Below are 13,233 nucleotides of genomic sequence, written 5' to 3'. Positions count from 1 at the left end.
ACTCTTCATTTAGAGGCTAAAAATACAATACTGATCTGCTTCTATTCCAAATCCATTTAAGTTCCCCAGACTCATGTTCCTTTGTGATTCTTACTCACTTTGATACTTCCAAGCCAGAAATTCTATTGGTGGCAAGGGCTTTTGTGTTTATTCCTGCTGCAACCAAGAAAAAACTCTTGTACTCCAATGCATTTTAAATACTAAATTGAATCCAATATGAGGTGTGTTTCATTCAGCAGAATATTGCATTTTCCCTCACTCCAATTATAATAATATGGTAAATGGTTTTGTTGGATTTAGCAGATAGTTCACAATTTAATTTATAATCCTTCATCTAAAGTGTTTAAAAAACACCAAACCAGTTTAGCGATCTCTTTCTTCTTACACAAAGGTTGGCCATCTCTTTCTTGTTACCCACATTTATTTTGATACTAATTGCCAATAAACGTTTAACAAAGCCATGGTAAAACAGGACATATTTTATTTCATTTTGCTTGTTTTAACAAGAAAGATCCTTATGCTTTCAATGAAAGAATACATTTCATATTACACATGCCTGTATAGTGTACCGCTCTCTTTTTGCCACTATATCTTCTCCAAATTGATCATTTTTCTTAAACCATTCCCCTAGAATCAGGAAATGTTCCTTTAATTTATGGCACATTGATAGGGCTCTGTCCTGTGGGTTTACTGCATACTCAACCATCTTAGATTTGAGTATGCAATCTGCTACTCTGCTTGAATGGGGTGACAGAGAGGATCTTTGAATGGGGTAACAGAGAGGATCTTTGAATGGGGTAACAGAGAGGATCTTTGAATAGGGTGACAGAGAGGATCTTTGAATGGGGTGACAGAGCAGATCTTTGAATTGGGTGACAGAGAGGATCTTTGAATGGGGTGACAGAGAGGATCGTTGAATGGGGTAACAGAGAGGATCTTTGAATGGGGTGACAGAGAGGATCTTACAAGATATAGAATAGTGTGGCCTGATCTTGCCCCTCGAATGGGGAAGAACGATTCTGCACATCCAGGGTAAGCCTGGTTCAAGGCACAGGCAAAATGGATTCTGAAGTTCCTGGTTCATGCCACAGGGATGAAGGATAAATGATTCAATGGCAAGGAAGAAACCCTCCCTGTGACAGAAGGGATTACACAGATCCTGCCCTCATCCCGGTTGCTTGGGATAGCAGTACTAGGCTTTCCATTGATGAAGGTCCAATCCTGACTTGATGGACATGGGTGATTGATTATCTGCAGATTATGGCTAAACTATGACTCATGGTGTGCGAGTTCAATAATTTATATCTATAAAGCTGGGCGATCAGGAATCTCGGGGTTCCATGGGACATGATTTCGTCCATTGCTTTAGTTTCCCTCCTTCGTGTGTCACACTCACCTGGAACAGCTCTATTCTCTGCTCGCCGCGCTTGGCCGCCGGGTTAGGAGTTTTGAACACTCGGAACTCAGCACGAAAGAGGTTGGGGCCGTTCTTCTCCACCGCCGAAACATTGAAACGGAATACTTTCGAAGTTATCCCTTTTGGACAGAGAACAAGATCATCTAGGAGGGAGAGAAGAAGACAAATGAAAGAGTGAGCAGAGTGTTTCTGTACAGAGCCAAACTTACAAGGACTAAAGTACACCAAAAGAAAGGTAAGGCCAAGAGGTACTGAGTGAGGCACATCCATCTTTATGAATAAAGGGTCGTAATCAGTGCTTTAAATGGGCCGGTACTGTCCGGTACTGAGTACCACCACTTTTTTATTTTGAGAGGGAGAGGACCGGCACTTCTACAAAAAGTAATACTTATAATGGGAGAGTACCGGCACTTCTCAGAAACAAGCAGGTACTCTTTTTCAGAGTACCTGCACTTCTATTTTTCCATTTCAAGCACTGGTCTTAATGGGTTGTACTCAGAAACAAACAGGACCGCATTGGTATAGGTAAAGACCACGACATGCTGATGGGTGGGCAGGCAGGTATGGACTACTATATTCTCCATATGCGTCCTGTTAATCACTTGCATTGAAATACAAATAATTCTTTGAATGTGAGCAGCCAAATATTTTACCCACATGACATGTAAGAACAGTATATTTAGTACATTTTAGGAAGAAACAAGTATTCTACGCTGAATATAAATAGCAAATATATTTATTTAGGTGCCAAGTACAAACACAAGACATATAAAAAATTCCAACCACAAATTTAATAACATCATTGTAACGTGTAAATCACATTGAACTCCGGACTGTCCTATATACTCCAAAATGAATCAGTTACATTTCTGTTTTCCCCTGTTTCGGTGGAAGGGTGGCTGTATATTTAATAATAAATAAATGTAAGATCCAGTGCAAAAAGAAAAAGTCCGAATAACAAATTGTGATTTAGTGTGGGTGTAAGAATAGGATAAGGAGGGTATATTTAGTCAAATGCATGGTTTGTCTTGATTTTTTTCTCTATTTTTTAATTCAGTAGTGGAATTAATATATTTTCTACTCAGAGAATGTGAACTATATATATGTTCCCAGTTAAAATCTGTGTATATATATAAAATGCCATCTTTGTTGTTTTGGTCCCTATACCCAGCATTGTATACTTTTAAGCAAGTGTTCACTGTGACGTTTGCTCTTGCATGATAGACAGGGCTGCGTTGATACAGGTCGGCCACACCGTACGTCCATAGGAGCAGTTGGTGATAGGTATTGATAGCTGGGCACTGCAGGCCAGTCCTGCAGGAGCGGACAGGGCTATACTGGAAGACGACTGACAGAGTTCGTTTTCTACAGACGAGGGCCAGCGGCACTGACAGAGGGGCTGAAAAACTGTACTGATAACTAGGCCAGGCTACACTGATGTACTAGCAAGTTGGGCTGTGTGATACAGGCACAGAGACGTTTAGACTCAGGGTAGATATTGTTGCACCTCACACCAGATAGTACTCAAGTTATAGAGGGCGGTACTATTACAGGGGTGTCCCGGACCATAGAGATACAGAGGCAGACTAATCAGTGCTTAATTTGTAAATAAAAACATGCCAATGCCCAAAGCTCTCCTCTGAAACACTGCAATTAAATGTGCGTGCACGGAGTACTGAGGCAGCGTAATCCTGAAGCCATCTCGGGCCTCTTTAATCCATTTAAAGCCACTCCCTGCCCCATCAGCTCCTTCTTGTAACTTTCTGCTTTCACCCTTTCTGATGCTTTTTCTTTTTTCTCTTCCTCCGTCTTCCCCATATGTGTCTTTTGCTTGCAGTAAATGCTTGAGGCAGAAAAATAAGCCCCGCACCTGAAACCACTGGCTCAAATTAAGCATTAAATTAAGCATTGCAGACCGTGCTGGTGTAGTTAGACAGTGGTAGTTTAGCCAGCAGAATACATATGCATGGGCAGACCTGGCCTTGGTGACACAAGGGGACCGCGCGTTCATACTGACCTAAATGTATACAGGGGTAACAGGGACGGCTTTTGGCCTTACGGCCACTGACACACTGGGACGTGGGGCAGTACTGATATATTGCAGAACAGAAACATGGCGACACCACCTTTGATTCATCGTCTTGTTGTATTAAAGCACCAACACAAATGCGACTCCTCCATCAAATTAGAGTACAGGCGGCTGTATTGCAGCACATGTACAAATGCATTACCTCTGCTATATTACAGGAAACAGATGATGTATTACAGAACACGAAGTCATCACCTCCGCTATATTACAGCATACACAGTTGCATCACTTATGTTGCATTCCACCACACAAATACAACACCTCTGCTGTATTACAGCACACAGTTGCATCGCCTCTGTTGTATTTCAGCACACAGATGCCTCACCCTGCGATATTACAGCACACGGGGACATCACATCTGTTGAGTTACGGAACACACATGCATCAGCTCTGCTGCATTGCAGCATGCACATCTGCATCACTCCTTTTGTATTACAGCACACAGATGAATCACCTTGCGATATTACAGCACACAGTTGTGTCGCTACTGTTTTATTAACGCACACAAATGCATCTCCTCGGCTATATTACATCACACACGGCTGCATCACTACTGTTGATTTGCGGCACATGCGCAAATGCATCACGTCTGCTCTATTACAGCACACACAGCTGCATTGTTCCTGCTTCATTACCGCACGCGCACAAATACACCACCTCTGCTCCGTTAAAGCAGACACAGCTGCATCGTTTCTGCTTCATTACCGCACATGTACAAATACAACACCTGTGCTCTGTTACCGCACATACCGCTGCATCGTTTCCCCTATATCACTCCACGTGTATAAATGCACCACCCCTGCTCCGTTAGAGCACACACAGCTGCATCGTTTCTAATGTGCTACCCAGTGGCGTAAGGAAACTTGAGGCCCCCCACCCTGCAAAGTACATAGAGCCCCCTCCCCCCTCACTCACTCGGGAGCTTTCAGGCCAGGTGCTCGTGCACAGTGTCAGCCAGCGCGTGACTGTGTGCTGCTGATGGGACACGCCGGGGGCCCCCCACACCGCAGGGGGTAATGTTACGCCACTGGTACTACCGCATGTTGGTGTGCACCCGGTGTACCGATTCAGCGCAGGGTACAGAAGTAAAGTGCAAGTAGGTGCACGCTGCTCGCTTCATTAATATTCATGATGAAGGATTTGCATGGCTGTTTGGCCACAGAGCCGCACTACACAAATGTGCTTAGATTTATAGTTGCAGTTTCACATTATTTCACAGCATTTCAAGCAGCGGCCGGGAGCTGCCAACTTCCTAAATGCCAGCCAATACTGTATGCAAGGAGAGAACCTCTCAACCTCCCACGCTGCACTCACATCACACCACACCTCCACTGGCTCCCCATTTACAAAAGAGCACAATTCAAACTCCTCACCCACACTTTCAAGACATTATATAACACTAACCCAGCATACCTCAACATTCACAACTGCTTTCACAAAACTTCCAGACACCTCCGCTCATCCGGACTTATACTTGCACACATCCCACACATGGAAAACCACATCCGGAGACTGAGTGCCCTCCTACATTGTAACTAAAGTGTGGAACAACCTGCTGTTACATTTAAGAGCCTCCTCACTTACTGAATTCCACAAGAAACTGAAGACCTGGCTTTTCATGTTGACCCACTAGGCCCTAGGTGTGTCTAGACTCACACCTGTTCAGGATAACCTGCCGGGTGATAGTGCACTCTACAAATCTGCATGACCAAAAACACATGTCCATCATCCCCTAATGAAAAGCTACCACCAATGCAGAAAAGGCAGTAACAATTGACTCTTTGTGACGGCCTGTGTGGTTGCAAAGCTCACAATCATGCCTTTGTGGGTCCCAAGGAAGAGGCAATTCCCCTTTCTTTTAACTTTGGCAGAGTTTTCTGGGCCCAAAGTTTTTCTACGAAGCACACCACTACTGTGGAACCTTGGGGTTGCTGAATACCGAGGATAGTCTTGATTAGCTGGCATGCCTCTTTTATCCACCAACGCAAATTCCTTGCAGCTTTATCTCGCTCGCGTAGCTTGTTTTTCACAAGTTCTTTGTCCTCATGTAATTATTTTTTGCCTTCCTCCTTGTTTATCCTTTTTTTTTTTTACCTTTCTTCTTTTGTTCTGGGTCAAAGCTAATAATGGAAAAATAAGTTCAGTTCCCTCATACTCTTTTGCATATAATCGCAATTCCAACTGGCACGTGCGAAATTCTCAGTCATGGCCCACCCACAACCTGAACTCGCATAGCTATAGAGCAGTGGTTCCCAACCTGTGGGGCTGGGGACCCCTGGGGGTCCGCAAAACCTCCTCAGGGGGTCCGTGACTGCTTAAAAAATGTAATAATATTAGGTCCCAGCTATCAGTAATGATTCAGTGGGGGTCCCCGAGTTCCAATAATGATTCAGTGGGGTCCCCGGGCCCCAGTATTGATAAAATGGGGGTCCACAGAAGTCAAAAGGTTGGGAACCACTGCTATAGAGGAACAACTCGTTACAGAATAAGCACTAAACATGAATACTATGTTGCATGAAAAAGCTTCAGAAACGCAGAATCCTGGAAAAAGCAAACACTCTTAGGGAATGCCAGAGTAAGTAAAACATGAAACGCAAACAGGAACATCTCTGTTCCCAGGCTCAGAGTGCAATGTCTGTTTTTGCTGGCTGCAACGATCGCTGGTGGTGGGGCGTTCAAGGAGGGGATGGGCTGGGGCATGGAGGGAATTGGTGTGGGGGGGTGGTTGTTAGGTAGGGGGGCATTTACAAACGGGGTACCAGAATCCTCAAAGTGACGCCTTTACCAGTAAGGTTTTTTGCCTTCCCTCGTACCTACCTGATAACCATTCAGTCTGTATGTTTCTCTGCCTATTTGCATTTGTAATAGCCTGCCAGTTAACTTGTGCTTGTGCTTGTAATTTCTTTGTTATTGGCTCTCTTCATGTCTATTTCGCCGCATTTTTTTCATTTTGTCTCCTGTATGGCTAGTTTTGTGTATGTCTGTGTCTCAAAGTGCTTTCCATTATGTCTGCCTGCAAGACTCTCAAGTTTGCCCATTTCTTTGTCTGTCTAGGCAATTACCAACCAGTTTATCTTTTTATCTGCTTGTCTTCAACTTTTTTCTCTGTGTATCCTGCCTATTAACCCAGTATAAGATATATGGGGGTTACGTTTGGATGGATTTGGTAATTAAACACTGAACAAACCATTTTTAGGTAGGAATTTATGAAAAGTCCAGATTTTTGCAATCTATATTTTAGAATCTATGTTCCGGGAAATTTTTTTTTTGTTAGTCTGTGTTTTCACATGAAACCCATAAAGACACCAGTTCCCGAGTGTGAGGATTATCTAAATTACTTGTAGGCAACAAGAAACCACCACCTAGTGATGAGTACCCGTCCATCCTTCTGACATGGTGGCTAGCCATCCATTCTGCACTTTGTGCCACATGAAGCATGCCTCAAAAAAACAGAAAAATGTTGCCAGACGGGAAGGTCTAGGGAACTGAATAATCTACTCCACCTAACTGTAATGGGCTTGACCCATAAAAGTGTAACAACAGTATGACCACGGCACACAGGATAGTATAATCACAGTTCGTAATAAGGACAAGTGTCCCTGGTGTTCAGGTTCCGGACGTGGATACCAAATCTGAAAAGTCCTCAGTTGATGATGCAAGTGTCTTTATTTGTAGGCCCAATTTGCCACAGACTTGCGTTGTCTTCAAGAAACAGCCGAAACAGACAACACGTGTTTCATCACACAAGTGACTTAAACAAGGCTGGGCCATTTGGCCAGGAAAATGAGTAGTGGGTAGAATCGATGGTGTTGTACGCGAGTAGTAGAGATTTGAACGGCTGGCAGTAGGTGAATGGCGATCCAGTAAAAGACAGGTGAGCAAGGTGGGCCTTGATAAGCCTCGGTTCGGGACCCTGTAGGGGTGGTGAGCCGGTCGTTAACTGCAGCTCAAGCGCGTCTCGGTGTGTCTCAAACTGTGTGATGCTAGCCAAATATTGTATTTCATATAGTCACCTTTTTCTTTATTAGCACATTCAAGAGTACATTCAAATATGTGAGGTCAGCATGTCCATTACACAAAAACTCTTGCTTGATTTAATAGACTAAACTTTTGTTTCATGCACAATAAAAATCTAGCCCATATATAGGGTACTCATGGCCCCTGAGTTGCCTCTTAGTTCATTAACAGCACTGTAATCAGGGAGAGGGCAAGAATGTTTCTCACTTCATATGTAAAAACTCTCACTTTTAATAAATATATTATCAAAGCATGATGGGGAGCACACTACCATTTACCGACAGACATTTTCCATTACAATGGCCACAAATATATCCACTGACGTGCAGTTTTTTCATAACTAACTTTATTTCAGCAATTACAGCGAGCACATTACTTCCATTTCAAGTGTACATTTTGAGTGTTCAGCTCTATATCAACATACACTGTGACTTCCACAAAGATCAACCTACTTAGAGCATCAGTCCATGACATGTTCACCTCTTCCCCTATACTTTATCTTGCTTTTGAAGACAGCTGCATGATTCGTAGATTAGTTTTTCTTGTTGGGCACACCAGTCACCGCCAGCCCGCCACATCAACAGGGATGTAGGTCATTTCCATAATTGGGCAATGTCTCTTTTTGCCACCAGGCATGCCATCCCTATAAAAGCCCGGTCTGCCCGTGGCCCTCCCAGTTCCTCCAGGAGTCCCAGTAGTGCTATTTTGGGGCTCAGCTCGATCAGACACTCTAAAACCTCTGAGATCACCCGCTCCCACTGAGATCCAGAGGGGGCGCAATACAGGGCATTCCCATGCCATATGCACAAGGTCTGCTGCCAGGAGTCCGCATCGCACACTTCTAGGGCGAGTATCCAAGCACATTTGCTGCATACGTGATGGAGATAAGTAAGTCATGTGAAAGAACTTAACCTGTACCATACGTAGGCATGCGGACATTGCCAGTTCCCTAGGTGCCAGGCATGCCTCTCTCCAATCATCCTCATCTAGTTCACCCACCCAGGCCTTGCATTTTTGTTGCGGAGAGTTGAATCCATCTGGGGCTATGCTAATCAGTAGATCTGAGTTATCGCTTTTTTGCTCAGACATCTCATAAATATTTTGGCTTTGAGGGGGCTGTAGTGTGGAAGGTGCAATTCTGGGGTCAGGAATGCCCTGAAGACGTGGCGCTTCTGGAGAAAGCAGAAGAATTGTGTGTTAGCTAAGGTGTAGTGTTCTTAGAGTTTGAAAAAAACAGGTAATCTCCTTCAAAGATATCCCCCAGATATGTGATCCCAATTCGGTCCCATTGATGGAACCCCTCTAGCGCACTCAGCTGCTGCAACCATGTGCCTTGCCACAGGGGTGGTCATTTTCGTTAAGCGGCGATCCCATCGTACATGCGTAGTGCCCCCGAGTACATGTGGGTGTTGCCTGGGAGATCAAGCCCGCATATAACTGGCTTAAAAGCCCGACAAACCCCAGTAGATAGAGTTCCAGCCAGAAGGCTGGGTCATCCCACCTACCAGTGAACCAGTCATTGACCGGGACCAATAGTGTAGCTAGATATTATACATATATGTATGACACTCCCAGTTCCCCTTCCTTCAAAAGGAGATTTCTGTGCAGAGCTGAACGCCACTTTATGTTGCCCTCAAGCCAATATAAAGGTGGTGACTTTGGAGGTCAGGGACCGGAACCATTTGCAGGTTATATTGTATAGGAAATTCGGCAAAACATACAGGTCGCTTGGGAGATAGATCATTTTAAAGAGAGTGTTGCGTCCCATATAATTAAGAAGTATGCTGTTCCATTGGCCTAGGTCTCAGTCTCCGACATGCAGTTTTACTGATAAAACTATATAGCGTACACATTATTTTTTTTCAGTTGCACATCACCAACTAAGGTATTCTGATCCGTTGTTATCCTATTAAAATCTTTATTTCCATATGACGTCAGAATTACAAAAAAAGAGCTTATGTAACTACTGAAATATATTTTGAAATGTTTGTATAGTTTGTTTACCAGCTATTTAAATGTTGTGAGTCCAGCAAAATTGTCAGGAAGTTAACTTTACAAAATTCTCTAACTCTGCAGTAAGAGCAAGAAAAGTAAACCCCAAACTCCAGCATAAACAAATAGCAATTTATAAAAAGACATAAACTGACATTTCACCTCTGGCTTGGAACGCACAACAAATGTTACAAGATAAAAACAAGTTATAAAGGCATCTTTAATCCTCATTCACTTGAACAGACAGTTGAGCTCTATCAGACCAAGTCATTAGGACCTAAAAATAGCTCACCCTGATAAAATCTGACTAGCCACAGCGAGTGGGTGAATGTATTTCTCGAGGCCTACACTTTTAAGGAGTGCTACAATTAAAACAAGCATTAGGAAAGCCAATAGATCTCACCTATGTGAGATCTATTGGCTTTGTCAATGTTTTTTAGCCATGTTGTAGACCAGCACTGGCTTCAGTGCAGCATGGCTGAAAGTAAAAAATATAAAAACGTTATGACGCGGTCAACGCAGGCTGTTATAGAGCTTTTTGTCTTTACTTTCAGCCATGTTGCAACATGGCTAAGAAACACTTGAAAAGCCAATAAATCTTACATAGGCAAGACCTATTGACTGTGCCAATGCTTGTTTCTCTGTGCAGCAGATTCTCCTGTTGTCAGCAGATGTTACTTGGTGTTAGTCTCTGCTGAGCGCGTGACGGTCCATAGCATGATCGTCATCTGCTGCATGTAGGCTTCATACTCCAAGGCTTGCCACTTAGGTGCCTTTTGCGTTCTGGATCGCCAAGTCCAGCCCCTCTGTTGTGGGGTTTGGAGAAGGTGTTACCTGTTGCCTAAAATGTCATCTCTGTGACCGAGAGATGAGTGCCATTCCCGGCTTCACCAGCTATTGGAATTATGTGATATAGCGCAGATCGTTCATTTTCCAGAGCCTCGGTTCCTTTATTCGTCTTAATTAGGTAGGGTTAAAGGGAAGGTTTAAGGACCGCACAAAAAACTGGACATCTTCCTTGAGCACATTGCTTGCGGAACCTGGCATTTCTACCAGAAACACGGTTCAATAATTAGTCAAGGTGCTTCATGGGAACACAGCAGTTGGGCGGGTGCACTGCCCCAGCTTTTTCAGCGCTATGTAGAATGTGCTGCCTTAGCTACCAAGACACGCTTAACAGGTGCCCCTGTTCAGAAATATTCTCTGGACTACTCTGTTAGAAGCATGCTGCGTTTAATGTTCAAAGCACTTGGTTTGCCTTGTCTCTCTAGTGACACCCCTACTCAATGGGGAGAGCAACCTCAATCTTCCCTTAAATGCGAAAGCAGAATAAACACCAGGCTCCCTTGAAGACACCGTCTGACGGGGGGCGTGGCCAAGATGGCGGCCGGAGCGGACGCTTGAGAAAAGAGCTCCGCTCGCGGCCCTCCTTCTTGCCGAATATCCTGGTCCCTGGTTCCCGGTCGGCCATAAAATGCTGAGGCTACCCCCCCAGTGCCGGGGGCAGCCCTCAAGGACACAGAAGTAGCTGCGGATGGCCCCGTGATCAACTGCTGGATTCGAGGAAGCAAGACGCGCCTGGTGCTGTGGATCGAGAGGTGAGGCGGCCCTCCCGCGGCCGGCGAGACGTGGGCACGGCGGTCGGGTCGCCCCGTTCGGCTTCCCCGTGGGATCGCCGGGGGGGTCGAGGGCTGTTGGGCCTGGACTGCGGTGGGCCCTGGGAGCGGGCCTGCTGGCTGGGGCGCGGCCTGGGGGACGCCGCGGCTTCCGGTTCGGCCGCGCTCCATCGGAGCAACAAGAAACACGGGGGCGCGCGGCAGTGAGCGAGCCCCCCCTGATATGGCTTAGCATCCCTACAGCTCCACGTGGCCCCCCTACCAAGAACTGGTAGCAGCGTCGTGCGGTGACGCTGCGGCGAGAGCACTGGGCGGTGTTTCCTTGCGGGGTCGGGCCTTGGACGTGTCGGCGCCGGGAACGGGCGTCTGGCTCACCCTGGCACTCCGCCCTTGATCTGTGGAGGCGGCCGGCGGACGCGTGCTCGGGTGGAGTGGGGGCCCCGGCGTGCCTTTGGTGGAGTGTACCGGACCGGCTGAGGGGACCTTCGGCCTCTCCTCCCGTGCAGGGCACTGGGCCAGCGACAACGACCCTCAAGCACCAGCACCCAGCACAGAAGATAAAACAGTGGGAAGCAGAGGCGGAGGAGTGGGAAAGAAAGGAAGAAGGAAAAAATTTACAAAAAATAAAATAAAAATACATAAATAAAAAAGAGAGGAGGAGCCAATAAAATCAGAATAAAGGAAAAAAAGAAATAAAAAAGAGAAAAAAAAAAAAAAAAAGAATGAAAAAGCGCTGGCACAGAATAAATTAAACGCACATAAAACAACCACGTTGGGTCACCAAAGTATCAAGCCACAAGCAAATAAGTGAAAAACCCAACGCACCTGTACCAGGCCAGTGGCATTCAGCTCTCTGCCTTGCAACGAGGAGGGCCTCAGTCAACAAATTAACATACTAACTCCTAATATCCCTGAAAATAAGCAACCACGCCTGGACCACTGATAACGCTAAAATCACCCACTTTGACGTGCATGGCTCTGCTTCGCCCCACCAGTACACATAGCTGATTTCATACGGCATAATTCTCCCCGGTCGCATAGTGGTCACAATGGTCAAGCCTAAGCATTCCAAAACAGGGACTTCTGCGGAGGGAGAAACCCCCCCCTCCATGGGCCAACTGGACATGCAAAAGGCAACGCAACTTCAACTGAGCGAGACGCTACGCGCACACTCCCAGCAATTTGATAAAATTATGCAGGCAATTATGGAAACCAAAACTTCGCTAGAAGGGAAAATTGATGCCGCAGTGCTGGAGGTCTCCCTACTCCGAGCTGACCACCGCAAACTGTCTGACAGAGTGCATAATGCTGAACTGTCGCTAGAAACGGTTCACCCGGAAATGAAAGACATGAAAAGCAAATTCAAACAGATGGAAACTGAGTTGGCACAGCTACAACGCCGAGCTGAAGAAGCAGAGGGGCGCTCAAGACGTAACAATATCAGATTCATTGGCATCCCAGAACGATTGGAACTACCCAAAGCCGAGGATTTCTTAGAAAACTGGCTGAAAGAAATAATGAAAACTCAGGATGCCACAAAATCACCAATGATAGAAAGAGCCCACAGAATACCGGGCAGACCCCCTCGGCCTGGAGCGCCACCCCGACCCATGATAGCTAGATTTCTTAACCACAGAGACAGAGATTCTGTTCTTCAACACTTTAGATCTTCCAGTCAAATCAGCTTGGAAAATAATAACATATCTGCATACCCGGACTATACGCTGGAAGTACAACGTAGAAGAGCAACCTTTGTAAAGATCAAACAAATCTTGCGACAAAATAATATAACTTATTCTCTCATGTTCCCAGCCCGCCTGCGTATCACCATAGATGAGAAAACGCTCATATTCCCTACCCCAGAGGATGCATGGACTTGGATTCACGCCAAAGGTTTGATCAGCCCGCCAACGGAAAAGACAACAACTGAGGACTGGATAACACCCAGCTCCAGGAGGAAAAAAAAACAAAGCAAGACCACATTGCGCCCAACGAAATCGCAAATGGAATCAGAGCAAGCTCAAATATTAAGGGAAACTAGCTCCTTCACTCGACCACAATCCAAAACCCGAAGTGACACAGATGCTACAGACAGCGGATCC

The 13,233-nt window shown here is 45.5% G+C and overlaps 1 protein-coding gene across 1 annotated transcript in view; it reads right to left on the bottom strand.

Annotated features, from left to right (window-relative positions):
• Nucleotides 1-13,233, bottom strand: part of TGFB3 (transforming growth factor beta 3) — a 127,564-nt gene that overhangs the window by 71,753 nt on the left and 42,578 nt on the right. The window contains exon 2 of the mRNA XM_069208443.1: nucleotides 1,397-1,560. Coding sequence (XP_069064544.1) covers nucleotides 1,397-1,560 — 164 coding nt within the window. The remainder of the gene's footprint in view (nucleotides 1-1,396; nucleotides 1,561-13,233) is intronic.

The sequence above is a fragment of the Pleurodeles waltl genome, chromosome 9 (genome assembly GCF_031143425.1).
Source record: "Pleurodeles waltl isolate 20211129_DDA chromosome 9, aPleWal1.hap1.20221129, whole genome shotgun sequence".
NCBI lineage: Eukaryota > Metazoa > Chordata > Amphibia > Caudata > Salamandridae > Pleurodeles > Pleurodeles waltl.
The sequence above is the reverse complement of the archived record's forward strand: the minus strand, read 5'-3'. Positions and strand labels throughout refer to the sequence as shown.